Below are 16,184 nucleotides of genomic sequence, written 5' to 3'. Positions count from 1 at the left end.
AAAATTGACAAATGGGATCTAATTAAACTAAAGAGCTTCTGCACAGCAAAAGAAACTACCATCAGAGTGAACAGGCAACCTACAGAATGGGAGAAAATTTTTGCAATCTACTCATCTGACAAAGGGCTAATATCCAGAATCTACAAAGAACTCAAACAAATTTACAAGAAAAAAACAAACAACCCCATCAAAAAGTGGGCAAAGGATATAAACAGACATTTCTCAAAAGAAGACATTCATACAGCCAACAGACGAGTGAAAAAATGCTCATCATCACTGGCCATCAGAGAAATGCAAATCAAAACCACAATGAGATACTATCTCACACCAGTTAGAATGGCAATCATTAAAAAGTCAGGAAACAACAGGTGCTGGAGAGGATGTGGAGAAATAGGAACACTTTTACAAGGTTTGCTCTATTCTTATTGACATTTATGACTCATTAGAGTTGGAATATTAAAGCTGACTTCAGTATAACTCACGTCCAACTGATGATGACTCAGTAAATTCTAAGGCACTTACCTTTATACAAGCCCAGTTAAGTCAGCTAATTTGGAAAACATAAAATAAAGAGATTTTACTTGCGACAGCATCGGACCAAAAGCATTTGAAGACAACAATTTTCTACTTTACTGTGTGCTTTCCTTAAAGAATATCTAATACGTGCTTATTTCAGCAAGGTAAATAATGTGAGGTCAGGCATAGAAGGATAAATAAGACTGACCTGGGGAAAAGGTATATATATTTAAAATGATGGATTGTAAATAAATGACTTTCAAAACTTGGGGCCTATATCTCCCATCCAGGATGCTAGACTGTATTAGCCAGTAAATGATCATACTGAGCCTCTTTCTACTTACCATGGACACTTAAGTCATATTTTTTGTCAGTCATTCCTGCTACATTCACAGCAACACACACATAACGGCCTGTGTCAGATACATGAATGTTCTTCAGCTGAAGGATGTGACCTTCATCCAGTATTTCCACTCCCTTTGCCTTGATCAAGGGGCGACCATCTTTCATCCAACTCACTGTTGGTGGAGGATTACCCTGCACCTCACACTCCAAGGAGATACTCTTCCCTCGGGTCACAATAATTTCAGTAGGGTGGCTGCCACTGTTGGTTATGGTCGGTCTAACTGAGAGTTGGAGGAAGATAAAAAGAAACAAAATAGGAAATGTTTGTTTCAAGTCTTACATAGGAAATTTCATCAGCCAAACTTAAATATATTTTTATGTTAAAATATAAACAACTAAAGAAAAGACTCAGGACTAACAGACATGATGTTATGCTGAGAGGTGGAATTCTTCTCCAATGTTTCAAGTGGGTTCATACCTAAAATGAAGCTATTGACACAGTTCACTGACTTCCCACTTTTGAGAAGCTATACAAATATTTGAACTTATCACTTGTAGCCCTGCTTTACGTAAGTCTTCCTAGTGCTCATTTAAAATAGATACAGTAGCCTAGCTTACAACCCAATGTCTGTTATTAACTCCTTTCTTCCTTCTCCCTTTTACAGTATGAGTTGGGAAAGCCGAGATGGTTTCTTAGTCTTGTTGGAAAACTGGGGTAACCACATGAATGAATTTAGGCCTATAAAACCTAAACAGAGGTCTGCTGGGGATTTGGGGGAAAATTTTGCTCTCCTAACAAAAGAGAAAGATACCAGCCTTTTCCCTTCCTCCTGCCTTCCACGTGGAATTGATACCACAGTAACAGCTACCATCTTGAGACCATGAAGGAGGGACTAGTAGAATGCCAGAGCTCCTATGCTGACACAATTAAGCCGCTGACCAACTCCAGTGACTAATGCTAACCTCTGCCTTCTTATTATGTGAGAACATAAACCTTTACTTGGTTAAGCCACTTATAGCCATTTATTCTGTTACTTGAAGCTAAATTCATGTGTCATTGATGCTAGGAACAAAAATTAGATCAATTCTAATACATATGTATGTGGAAAGAAAAGTAGGCCCGTGTCAGTAATCCGATGTTCTAGTGCTGGTCCTACTACACACAAGCCACGTGACCTTGTTCAACCAACAAAACCTCTCAGAGCTTAAATTTCCACGTACACAAAATGGAGGCGACAGTTTTGTCTTATATAACAGCTCATGTGAAGATTAAATGACTATACAACTATCTTAAGCACTCTAAGATCTTATACAAGTAAAATAATCTTTAAAATAAAATGTTTTTACATATTGTAAATATCCCCTATGGTAAAATGCTCCCCCTTCCCCCTCCACGTGTCCACTATCTGCCCCCAACAAATTACAGCCACACTGGTGTGTCTGTCATTGGTGATCTAATGCAGAGTGGACAGCTGTAATGCCGAATAACAGCCAGAAGGAAGTAATTGCTCTCCAGTTATGTCAGCACAATTTAAATGTGTGTGTCATATGATAGTTACAACCGTACCATCTTGAATGAATATTAAAGATATTTTTAAAAGTAAATGAGAAGGATGAAAAGATTTAAAAGAAAATTGTGCCAAAGCCTGGCTAATCAACAACTTACTGTAAACTTGCAGACTGTATTCTTTCTTTGCAGTCCCAGCAACATTCGATGCCACACATGAATAGAGTGCCGCATCAGACTTTTCAGCAACTGAAATTTGTAATTGCCTGCCCCCAGATAAAATTCTAACTCGCCCCATGGAATCAGTCAGCACTGGAGAGCCTGCAAAGAAGTCCAAATGGCAGAATATGAGGCAGAAATATAAAGCATTTTGTATACATTACTAAATATGATACTTGTTTACTCAGTTCAAGTATATAAAAGGCAAATGACACTGTAAAATAATCCTGCCCTAGTATGTAAAATGAAGGAGCACTAATATTTAAATGAACTAAAAATTTAAATGATCTTTCTGCTACTTAGTGGGCTTAAGGAGCTGTTGATAAATAAATCGAAAATCTGGTCAAACACAGAATTCATTCTTAATGTACATTGAAAACTGTCACAGAGAAAAAATGTTACTTTTTAATAATATCAACTTTTATTTTATATTCAGGAGGTACAGGTGCAGGTTTATTACATGGATGTATTGTGTGATGCTGAGGTTTGGGGTATGACTGAACCAATCACCCAGGAAGTTTAAAACTTATTTTAAAGAAGAAAATGTAGTTCCTGAATGGCACGTTCTCAATGTTTATAGCTGCCCTATAATGCATTTGATTCAAAAATAATCAATTAATGCATAAGTTTTTTTTTCTAGGGAGGAGTTAACAGTCTTTAAAAAATTTCAGCTGGGTAGTGTAGAAGTATCACACGTTGCACATTTAATAGAAAGCAATTTTGCTGTCTAGCATTTAGCATGCAAACCCCAGGAAAATTTGTTTATAATCTAACACATTTGTCAAACAAAGTCAACATCCATCTTCTATTTTCATTTAATTTTATAAATTTCAAGGATGAAAACTGACCTTTCTTCTTCCAAATGAGATTTGGGGGTGGAATACCACTTGATTCACACAACAGACTAATGAGATTCCCTTCAATAACTGTAAGTTGAGTAAGTTCATCAGAACCACCAATATTTGGGGGAACTGGAAAAAAATAAAATATTATTTTCCACTCATTTCATATAGAATTTTCCTAACAGTTTACATGTAAGATAAAAGGCTTCTACTCAAATGACATAATGAAGAAATTGGCATATGAGATTGACATCAACATCAAATTAAAAGTCACCTGTAAGATGTAGCATAAATAGCTAATAGCAGACTTCCCATGTACACAGATAGACATTTATCAAAATATTCAGAATGGCATAAAGAGAAACTACTTTATCATAACTTATAAAATATATTAGCTCATATATTTAGCTATTATAAAATGTATATTTGATGCAAGATATTTAGACACCTTGCATCAAAAAGCTAAAGGACCTACCAAGTTTAAACTTAGCCCAGTCACTGTTGCCTAGCTAGCTTTGATATCTCAAATAGTGAACAGAACTGGAAACATAAGGCATATAACATATACTAAAGAACAGAAGCAAGGGGTTTTGTCTAAAGAAAGGACATATTACCTATTTCAGATTGCACAGTCTGCTTCTCTACTGGCCTACAGCTTCACCCTGGAACCTTCAAAGTGAATACTGACTACCCATGATTTTATCAAAGGCGCTGGAGTCTGCAGTTGCTGGCTGAACTCTCCTTGATGACACTTTTTTGGCTGCAGGACTGTCAGCTGGTAGATGGCTTGTTCTTCCAAACTCCTGAGAGTTGAGGAGTTGGAGAATCCTCCTGCACCCCTAGTGCGGCTTCCGTCATTGTTCAACCATCCCATGTAAAAGCCTCTATTCCTTTGAGGCTCATATAACCAGTTTACTTTTCTCTCTCTCTCTCTCTCTCTCTCTCTCTCTCTTTTTTTAAATCCCATCTGTAAACCTGTCATTCTTCCTTTATTCACTGAACAGTCTGACACATGTTCTTATACTTTTCATACTAAGTCCTACCATCACTCTGTATGAACCCAACATCCACAGTATTTAGAGTAGACAGTCTAAATACTCTGTCTACTCAGTTATTGATATACCCATCCCATTTTCCATCAGAAGCCATACCATGGCTCTTCCCATCATCTAGAACATTCCTCCTGTAAGTTTATAAATTTAGGCCTCTTTCTGAAAACTTCTTTGTTCTTTTTGCTCTCAATTATTCCCAATTCTCAAGTCAATTCCCATTGACTTAATTGAATCTCAAGTGTTTTCACTTCTCAGAAGTTCCCCTATCCAGCTGCCTGTTCTTCTGTTTACCGACTTCTCTACTCAGGTTAGATTTCATAATCAATAATTTCAACTGTTCCTTTGTCAATATTCTCAACTGCCTTGTACCTTTGCCTTTCTTATTTGTCAATACCCTTACTCTGGATAAATCCTACAGTTTACTCTGTCACTGATACCACAAACTGAAAGTTCCAGAAGAAAATGACACACTGCATAGATTGTCACTACTATAAATTTATGATCTCCATTCTAAACTCTACCCTTCTCCACCCCCAGGGCTTCTCATTAATACAAATACTTGAAAATCTATATCTGTAATGGAGACCCTCTCTGAGGTCTAGACTTTTATATCCAACTAACTACTTAACATCTCAAGTTGGATGCCTTAGAAGCATTGTCAAATTTGACTTGTCCAAAACTGAACTGAGCCCTCTTTGTTCCTTCTCTGAGAAAAGGACACTATTATCCTCATGGCCCAGTCGGCTAAGCCACACAGACATCCATCCTTTACTCTTCTTGTTTCCACACTTCATCTAATCAACTGAATCATGTTGATTCAATTTATTAAATACGTCTGCTTTCTTCTAAAATACAGACTTGAGCACCCAGTCCTTTTTTAAATCCCTTTAGTTTATTCTATCACCTTTAGAATCAAATCTATATGTTTTAAATTAATTTAAGAGGCCTTCTGCAATATGCCTATTTTTACCTTTTTACCTAATATCTCCTCTCTCTCCTCGCACCACACTAGGCTCCATAGTGAAGAATATTAAGCTCACTGAATACAGACAGTATTCTCCAGGGCTTTGCATTGCTTTTTACCCTCTTCACAGAGTTAATGCCTGAGCATCCTTAAGGGCTCAGTTAAACGTTTCTCATATGCTTTTCTACATAACCACCGAAGATAGCTCTTAGGAGGTTTAATTTTAATTTTGACTATTTAAAGATATTTTTCCACCAGCCAACTATAAGTTCTGTGAGAACAACATCATTGTCTTTCTCACTAATTGCTCTATGTCCACACATGGCATAGCGCTTAGACGATGGAAGCATACTGTAAGTATTTTTTTTAGTGAATCTATCTTTGATGTCTCAACTTTCTCCCTTATCATTCATTCTTATACCTACTGCATTCTGCTTTTCACTATTACATTGCTTTTCTTTAAGAGGTATTGGTCTGCATATTTGTAAAGTATGTTTTTAGTTTAATTTGACTTCTCTGCAGTATGTAATATTACTCATTCACTCATCCATTCATCCACATCAAACTTACCTATTGTGTTCTTCTGAGAACAACATTTTCAATAGTTTCCATGACACATTTTTTACTGGGTTTTCCTCCGACCTCTCAGGCTCTTCCTTCTCAGTTTCTTATCTAGAGTTTCTTTTACTAGCTCTCTTCTTATATGGTACACCTGAGAGCCATCCTATCTAGTACTCTTCTGTATACATTCTTTTTACCTTCTCCAAGTGATTTCATCTGCTACCTATATAGTTATGTCTGCAACCTTATGTTTTTAACTCTTATCTCCCCTAAATGATAGACTTGTATTTCTGGCTGCAGGGCCGACAGCTTCACATAGTCCATAGGTACCTCAAATATCGCATATGAAAAAGGAATTCTTCACCTCAGTTTCTAATTGATCATCACTCCTAATTTTTCTTTTTTCTTTTTTGTCATCTTTACTTGATAACACTTGGTCTAGTGTCTTGTCCATATTGGGAACTAGATAAAAATATTAAATTATTAAATAAATGAACTAGATATAAATAATAAATATTTTTCCCATTTGAAAGAAATGAGGATGGAAGGGAAGGGAAAATGGAGAGGGAAAATGGGTAAAAAGAGGCAGGAACAGAAGTTAATGACATATAAGTAGCATATAATGAAATAAATTTACCATATAGTAACTTTTACTATTTAATAGTAAATTTTTATAGGGTGTATAATAGCATTTCTCATAACCTGCCTGAAGGGTTTTTTAACAATGATAGTCATTTATTAATAAGTCATTTTCTACATCAGTGCATGCTTTCAAAATTTTAAAGAGTATTTCTTCTCCATCGGAATAAAGTTATTTCATCCAGTTTTATTTTTATTTAAAAAATGTTTTGTGAATAAACTATAAATCAAAGGTAAAAATCAGCTTATAATTTCATAAATTAAAAAGGTTAAACAAATACAATCAAAAGTGAAGAGGGCTTATGAGTTATGAGTTTTTTTAAGTATCATGTAATAATACAGGTGAATGCTACTGGAAAGGGAATGCTTTTTAGCTGATAGCTACAGCTGAAGCAAAAGTTGTGCCTGTAAGAATTATCTTAATTAGTAACAAATGGTAAAATTTCAACTGCGAATAGCTTTTCTCCCTGGTTATTATAGTAATCCAATCTCCCACCACACAAATGAATACATTATAAATGAGTTTTTTAAAGTATGCGAAATACAGGTGAATATGCTGGAAATGGGAATGCTTTTTAGCTGACAGCCACAGCTGAGGCTCAAGTTGTGACTATAAGAATTACCTTAATTAGTAACAAATGGTAAAATTTCAACTGAGACTAGCTTTTCTCCCTGATTATCATAGTAATCCTATCTCCCACCACACAAGCACCTGTGTTCTTTCTCGCACATACACACACACAGTTCACATGTATAATTTGGCTTTTTGGCTTATTTTCTTTCCATTGATGAACCTACCACTAGTTACTAGAGAAGGCCCAATCATTACGAGACGCTGGCTGTGGAAGACAAAGGGCATGTTACTCAGGCAGATGAGGAGAATCCTTCAACATCAAAGTTACAAGAAAGTTCATCTAGAGTTGCTCTTGAAGTAGTTATATGAACTGATACCCAGGACAGTTCAGAACCATGTAAATGTACTAATTGTTGTTCATCTACCTATTATAATCAGTTTTAGTTACATGGATGAATATCATTTTAAGTGACACAAAAACCACAGGCTGCATCATTTGCTTTCAAGAGCTGATTACACTTACCCCAAATGTTGACATTGTAGTTCTTTTCAGTTTTTCCAGCAACATTTGTTGCTTCACAAGTGTAACGACCAGTGTCTTGAACCTGAGCATCTTCAATCTGAAAACAAAATCATCCTTTGAAATCACACTTTCTATTTCACTTGAGGTTTTTTTACTAATACTATTTGTGATCTATTTCTTTTATTCTGAAGATTCACAAAGTTATCAAAAAGAGAGAAAATAGCAATATAAATGGCTATATGCCCATCACCCAGTTTCAACACAACAAGATTCAACCATTTTCATCTATGCCATACCTTATTTTAATCTGGTTTATATTAGGGGTTGAGGGTCTAGAACAGCTTTTTAAATACAATTCAGAAAAAAATAATGAAAAGGTACAATTTCTGTTGAAGTAATTTAAGACTTTAAAATATGAAATCCTTATACATCCAGGAAACTGTCCAGTAAAATAACAGCCTTATTCTTGAGACCAATAATATATCTTTCTCCCATGCTGGGTTTGTAAGCTTCTTTAAGCTAAGTATTACATTACATTAGCCTCATTCTCCTAGTACCCAGTTTGGTGCTTGGCAGATGAATTAGTATCAGTAATTATTTTTCATGTATTTATGTACAACATGCATCAATGCTCATTCATTCATTGACCATTTGCAGTTATTACAACACTTGTACTAGGTACTGTAGGTAGAAGACATAAACAGATATAATGTCACATATGGTTTCTGATTTAAGTTTGCAATCTAGTTGAGAATATAAAGAATGTGAACATAAAAAGAACTTAATAATAAATAATATATAATAATACAAGATAATACCAAAGATACAACAAGCAGTATGTGACTTATTGCCAACTAAGTTTGCAATCAATAATTTCTAAAACATTCAATGATCACAGAAGTTAGAGTGATCATTTGAAGTATTTAGCTTAGCAGGGGTGCACAGAAGGCAGTCAATAAACATTTATTAATCAATTGGTGTGAACAATAGAGATGGAATTAGCTAAAAGAACACATGGAGCACCTAAGAATATTAGACTTGAAAGAGGAAATAAAATCCAACCTCCTCATTTTACAGATAAGGAAACTCAATCAATTAAGATATCTAAATTGCTCAGAGTCACATAATTCGTGGCAGGCTCACTCAAATCTGGGGTTCCAAGTCCTTAAGGTCAGTATGCACAGGCCTGCATGTCTCATAGAAAGGGTCGGGGAGGGAATAATAGAGAGGAGGGATTAATATTTATTGAGCACCTAGTGTGTACCAGGCAAAACAAAATGGTAAGATTCTATTACTTGATTTTGTTAGAGATGTGTGTGAATGGTAGTGCGTAGGTAAGATACTTTTAACTGACTAATAAGAATTGCATTCCAAAAAAGTTTTCATTCCTCTGATCTTCTCCCTAAACCCCTCAATGGGACAAACTTCTGTACTCACTGAGATTTGCATTTATGCAATTGTCTCCCTCTGTCATTTCGTCAGAGTTAAGGTTTGGGAATTTTACCACATGCTTTCTAGAATGCTAGGCTCTGCCCCTGCGAATGGACAATGACTTTTCTTCTTCTTCTTCTTCCTTTTTTTTTTTTTTCTTGTGTAGTTCAATTAGTTCATCCCTCTTTCTTTCATCAGTGATTCTGGTCTTTCCTTTCTCACCCAGCTCCATTATTATACAATCATAATACCCAAGATCTCCATCCTCTGCCTCTAACATACTCCTTCATGCTCCCTTTCACTCAACCCCATGCTTCTGTCTTCCTTAGGTAAGCTGCCCAGCTTACTGCCTGCCATCTATTTCTCAAGATTCTTTATCAGTAATAAACCTTCCTTTAGCAAGAGGCTATGTGGTGGTTAGTAGCACAGGTTCTGAAGCCATACTCCTGGTGTTCTAATCCAATTTCTGTCTTTCAGTAACTGTAGGCAGATTACTTAGCTGGTCTTTTGATTTCTCAGTTTGGTTATTATGAGGATGTTATAAACATTCGGCATTCTTCTGTCCTCCTGAATCTGAATTCCTTAGGCTGACTTTCAATGTCACACTTTATTTCATTCAAATCAACCTTTTCAACATTATTTCTAAATATTCACTTTGTTAAATTCTCTGTTTGAGCCAAACTAGCTGACTTGCTTCCCTTACCTCTTATCTCATCTACCTCTAAAACACTAAGTAGTCTTTTAAGACTAATCCTGGCAACCAGAGCCTCACCTTTTGCCACCCCTCAAAATGTATTATCTGTACCATCCACTTGGTAATTGACTCAGACTATAGTACTTGTTGCATTTTTCAACTAAATTGTTAATTTTTTATGTATTTACATGAGATTGGAAGACATCAAGGACATGAAGTGTGTCATGCTTGTTTGCATTTCTTTTTTTTTTTTTTTTTTTTGAGACAAAGTCTTGCTCTGTCACCCAGGCTGGAGTGCAGTGGTGTGATCTCAGCTTAATGCAACCTCCACCTCCCGGGTTCAGGCAGCTGTCTTACCTCAGCCTCCCAAGTAGCTGAGATTACAGGTGCATGCCACCATGCCAGGCTAATTTTTGTACTTTTAGTAGAGACAGGGTTTCACCATGTTGACTGGGCTGCTCTTGAACTCCTGACCTCAAGTGATCTGCCCACCTTGGCCTCCCAAAGTGTTGGGATCAGGTGTGAACCATCATGACTTTTTGCATCTTTGTCCAGAGCACCTAAAATGGGCACTTGGTGATTGGCTGGAAGACTGAAGGTGAGGCACACCTTGGATTATTTCTATGATATTTTCCTGGAAGCATTTTTTGAGATCGTTTCTGGATATGGATGACAAATAATTGAATCTCACTAAGCACAAAATTTAAAAATATTACAAACCTCATCAATAAAAGGGTTCCTAGAATTTTGTAAGAGAAAATTAGTCCAACACTTGTAAAAGACAGTCACGCTAAATAGGGGTAGTACCAAAACCATGAACTTACAATAACATAAGATAAAATAAATGAATCCATATCCTTACCTTGAACACACTTCCATTTTCAGATATACTGAGGCCTGGTTTCTTCAGCAAGGGGTGGCCGTCTTTTAACCAAGTAAGAGTAGGTGGGGGAACAGCATCGCTTTGACATAGTAACTCCACAGCTTGGCTAATGAGGACAGAGACATTCTGTTCTTCTCCCATAATATTTGGTGGAACTACATGAAAGATGGGTTTTCTTTCAGGATAAAACAGGCCAGCACACTATTTATATTCATTAATTAGCAGGACATATACTGAATACCTGTATTGGTTCTTTTAAGATGTAGGATCACAATCATTCTAACATACGCTTTTGAATCACTTGGTTCAGAATCAAGTACTAATAAATCACTGATTAATGTATTCTTGTTGAACAATGCTTCTCACTTTTTATGTAAAAAACGTTTAGAACGGGAAGTTCTCAAGTGCCCAAATAAGAAACTTTTAGAACTAGATGTTACTGTGTAAGGTTTACAAAGTAATAAATCACTCATGAAATATTTTAGAAACAATAAGCTAAGGGTGAATACGCCTCCAATATTTATTTGTAATTTTTGCAAAAGAAATAGATGTCATAGTCACAGAGGCAACATTAAAAAATAGTTGGAGGATATCATAGAGCTCATCCAGTCCCATCTTGCAGTGTGCAAAACATAAAATTGGTGTCAGATAATAGCTTGTGCAAAATAATATGATTAATTGGTGGTAAAGTTAGGAGCCTTCTGACTTGCAGTTTAGTGTTCTTTTTGGTTTTCCATGGTGACAGAATAAAGAACAAATCAATTCAATGACCAGCTGCACAACATACTCACAATTGCATAAGAGGAAATAAGTGGAAATTTTAATGAGATTAAAATTAGGATTCTCTGGCTATATAAAGCTCCTTAGATGCTGAAATGTGTTTTCTGAAAAGTTTAAGAAATCTCTTTCCCTTGGGTATATTAAAGAATACAGTAAACAATCATTTATCTTAGATGGTTTAGGTACAGTCCTGCCAAGAATGAGAGGGTAGGCTCCATAACTTCTCAAGGACTCTTTCAGGCCTGTATATATAATCATTCAGAAACACAAACTAATGATGAAATCAGGCCTGTTATAAAAGGCCATTCCAACAAAGCACAGAGAGGAATTTCCTTGGCCATTTCTCACGAAATCCTATCACTATGCAGGGCTATAGAAAATTTGCCATATTTGTAGCATTTTTTTTTAACCACAAAAAAGGTTAAGTTGTACTAAAATGTTTTGGTAGAAACAAGATTTTTGTGGTAAAAATATTATTATCGTTTATCAGCCATTGTTTCAGGCTTGATACTCCATCAGCATGTGGCAAGATAAAGAAGGCAATAGACTTTGACTATAGTAGTAGTATTGTGCCTCTGTAACCATGAGGTTTCTCTGTTCCTATGTCTGCTACAGAGGGAAAGGGTATGAACTAAAGAGCACTTTCATTTGCTGTTTTGGGATGCAGGACTTATGTTAAACTCAAAGAAATTGATGCTGAAGGAAGAAACACACTGCACAATGGGTGAGATTGACCAATGGAGCATTTGTGCAGAGATTCATGATGTTCCTTCTGCTAAATTTAGTAGTACACACAGACATCTGGCTCTTGATAAGGTTAAAGTAATCTGAGAAACAGAAAACACTGACATTTTTGATGTGTGACACATTCGATAAAAGATACATGATTAGTCTGAGATTTAAACTACTACAAAAATAGCAAAGTGGGTGAGCACAATTAGTGCCACTTTCTTTCCTTTTTTTTTTTTTTTTTTTTTTTTTTTTTTTTTTTTTTTTTTTTTTTTTTGAGAAGGTGTTTCGCTCTTATTGCCCAGGTTGGAGTACAGTGGCACAGTCTCGGCTCACTGCAACCTCTGCCTCCCAGGTTCAAGCAATTCTCTTGCCTCAGCCTCCCAAATAGCTGGGATTGCAGGCATGTGCCACCACAACTGGCTAATTTTTTTTTTTTTTTTTGTATTTTTAGTAGATACGGGGTTTCACCATGTTGACCAGTCTGGTCTCGAACTCCTGACCTCAGGCGATCCACCTGCCTTGGCCTCCCAAAGTGCTGGGATTATAGGAGTGAGCCACTGAGCCTGGCCTAATTAGTGCCATTTTCTAAAGATGCCATGAAAACAGATTCACAAGTCCTAGCACTCAGGAAGCCCTAAATAGAATAGCTGATTTCACATCTTGGAAATAATTTTAGGTAAATTTTGGCCTCATTGAATAAAAAAGTACCGTGTATAAAAATGTTTGTCTTAGATTATTTGTAGAATCTACAAAACAGCATGAGTTCATTATGACTGCAGAAGTGAAAGTCGGAAACAATTCAAGACTACAGAATGCTAATTCATTTCCAAATATATTTTCCTTCAGTTACTTTCTTTTTTACACTAAATGAGTTGAATCAAGTTCAAAAGGAAACCAGATTCTTTAAATGAGAGGAAAAAATGCAAAACAATGGAGTATTTGTTTAAGGGACAAAACTGAAGCAAATCTAATTATAGCCAAGGATATATATTACCAAAACATGTATTTTTTTTTCTGTCCTGTCTCTCATTTCCAACTTTTTGTTTGGTCTGAGAAGAGAACAAGGGTTCTACCCTTTAGATCCTCAGCTTTCTTAGATGTTATCCCTATTTTGCTTTGTGGTTATGTTGCTTAGGAAGGGATGTGTTCTGGACCTGTTTCTCATCCTAAGCATTATGTTTGTTAAATTTAATTACTAAAATCAGAGTTGTCATAGGGTTGTCGTTGCTGGGAAGCTGAAGAATGTATGATCTCCAGGAAAGTTCTCTGAGCTTAAGTTTAAAGAAAAGGCACTATATGAATCCAAATCTTTTAAAAACTCAATTCTCTTGTTTCAATATCTCAGGGTATGGCAAAACATACTCTGAATTATACCAGGGAGAAAAATTTTAACGAACTACTCATAATTGTAGGAAAAGCTACTTTGCCTACTATCTCCTTCTCCTATTCCACCCCCCAACACCACCACAACCCCCGGTGTAAATCTGAAGGTGATTTATCTCTGGGAATTAACATTCATTAGGCTCTAATTAGACACACATCACCAAGGTTACTACTACAAATATAAAAATATAATTTATGGAAATAATACTAATAGTGAAATACAGATTGGACACTGATTTTAGATTAAAAACCTGTTTTACTTTTACACTTTTTCAGCAGCTTGCTGCATGGATATTTCAATGGCTTAACACATATAAACATTCCCAAACATATATATCAGCTAGCCATTTGACTTTTATATCAGAGAAAGATACTGATTTTCAGCCTAAGAAAGTAGTATAGAAGTATCTTAGCAAATGATAAGGAATAGTGATGCATGTTTCTGTAATTCCTGGAAAATATCAACTCTTTATCATCTCCCAGGTTCACTCTTGACACTAGCCAGTGTAGAAATGTAAGAAGACTATCTCAGAATTCTGTGTTGACTAAAACTCTGTCAAGACCAATGTCACCCTTCTACTTGCTTCCTAATGACTGAAGAACTACTGTGTTACACACTTGATTAATTGATGAATCAGTCTCAAAGGGTATTTTAGAATAGAAACTTTCCAGTTCTTCATAAAGCATAAAAGCGACTCAATTCAGGGAAGGAGTTAAAATTCCTGGGGTTGGGCATTATAGACCTATCTGTTACCTCAAATACCTAAGTAAATCTGGAGGCTGGATGTGAACTCACGTCAATTGCAGTAGCAACAAAAAAGAAAGAGCACAGAGAACCCTTTGGTAGTGTACCGATGCCAACTAAAACTTTTACTTTCATTAAATATGTATGATATCCATAACAAGGGGTCTTTTTACTAAAACATTATGTAATGATAAATGTTAGTTGTGATCATTACATTTACATTGGCAGACATATAAGAGAAGACAACATGGTCCACATTGTCTGGAGGTAAAATTTTTTAAAAAGGTAATATATTTCAGAAAGGAATGAATTATTTGGAAGTGAGGTAGGACTTTAAAGAGAAGGCTTGCATTCTGCATTAAACAGAAACTCTTCAAGAGGTCATAAAAGAAATAATTTCATTATTCCGTGAACTAAGGAATATATTGCAAATAAGCCTCAGAAAAAAGTCTAAAAGAGTTCTGAATGTAAAGGTATACTGGAATGTGGATAGACAAGCATAATATATAAATGGAGATCAAGAAGCCCCAACTTTCTTCTGGGGCTCTTTTGCTGTGATGGGATCAGGTATTTCCTTTTGTGATCATTGTGGGCAGCATTGAGAGTGGGCAAAAACTTAAATTTTGCCTACATTTATATTAACTTTTTGCTTCTCAAAGAGCCCTTAATGCACAAACATAGTATTGATCACAAATATGCTGATTACAAATATTTAGAAAGTAATAAAAGCATGGCTTTGAGTAGAATGAATGAAGAGAGCTACTTGAACAGATACTTGCTTCAATGAGAAGATTATCTCTTCTAAATGGCAGAGCTGCTATCCACAGTCATGGTTTTCAGAGTACTCTATAAAACCAACACCCTACACGCTGGCTGTGTGCATTTTACTTTCTCAGAACTTTAAAAAAGGAAAATCATCCAAAGTCAGATATAAGGCAGAAAGAGAATCTGATTTGAATTGATCCTGTAATATCATTTTTAAGGTTCATTGTTCTTTATTGTCAACAACTTCCCTTAACTTTCTCAATGATTTTAGGACCCAAACACATGTCTATCAGAGCAAAATTAATTACTAAAATTTCTCACCATATACTCGGAGGTCAATGTCCCTTTGTTTTTCTCCAGCAGCATTCACTGCCACGCAGGTGTACCTTCCTGTGTCACTGATTTGTGCACTGGTCAGTGCTAGGATTCGACCACCAGAGAGAACCTGTCAATGAGAAGAATGCTAAATAACCAATATGTCTCTGAGAATGGTAGGTGTAATAGATATTTTCTCTTATTTTCTTGAGGTTAGTCAGTTAACACTTGCCTTTCAGGAAGATTTTCTCTTGGATATTTTTAAGTAGGCAAACATCATATAATACTCTTTTCATCTTCTCAGTGGAAGAATGTAAGAGGCTAGAATTAAATTTGGTAAAGACTACTGAAAATAAGTCTTTACATATGGCATCAGATGAAAGTCAACTTTCATCCATACACACTACAAACAGAGAGAAAGATGCCAGGGGAGAAACATGAGTTGGAATAAGAGGCGCTAATTCTCTTTCTAATTTTCTTTGGGTAAAAGGTAAGAAACTGAAATTAACAACAAAGTAGTAGCCAAATTAATTAATAAGCTACAATGATTATTCTTTATCCCACAAATTCAGTTGTATTTCTAAAATACTGACATTAACTCTGGATGTTCTATGATCCCAAATTTTGAAAGCATTAGATTTGCAAGAAAACCTGAAGAAGTAGAATGTTATGAGAACTATGCTTTCTGTTAGGCAAGATAAAATTAAACTTTAA

The 16,184-nt window shown here is 35.7% G+C and overlaps 1 protein-coding gene across 1 annotated transcript in view; it reads right to left on the bottom strand.

Moving 5' to 3' along the window:
* HMCN1 (hemicentin 1) overlaps positions 1-16,184 on the bottom strand; it is a 460,634-nt gene that overhangs the window by 138,600 nt on the left and 305,850 nt on the right. The window contains 6 exon segments of the mRNA XM_017848051.1: positions 861-1,142; positions 2,528-2,689; positions 3,436-3,558; positions 7,743-7,839; positions 10,730-10,905; positions 15,477-15,600. Coding sequence (XP_017703540.1) covers positions 861-1,142; positions 2,528-2,689; positions 3,436-3,558; positions 7,743-7,839; positions 10,730-10,905; positions 15,477-15,600 — 964 coding nt within the window.

This window comes from Rhinopithecus bieti, unplaced genomic scaffold, assembly GCF_001698545.2.
Source record: "Rhinopithecus bieti isolate Rb0 unplaced genomic scaffold, ASM169854v2 scaffold_27006, whole genome shotgun sequence".
Classification (NCBI taxonomy): Eukaryota; Metazoa; Chordata; class Mammalia; order Primates; family Cercopithecidae; genus Rhinopithecus; species Rhinopithecus bieti.
This window is presented reverse-complemented; position numbering and strand designations above follow the sequence as displayed.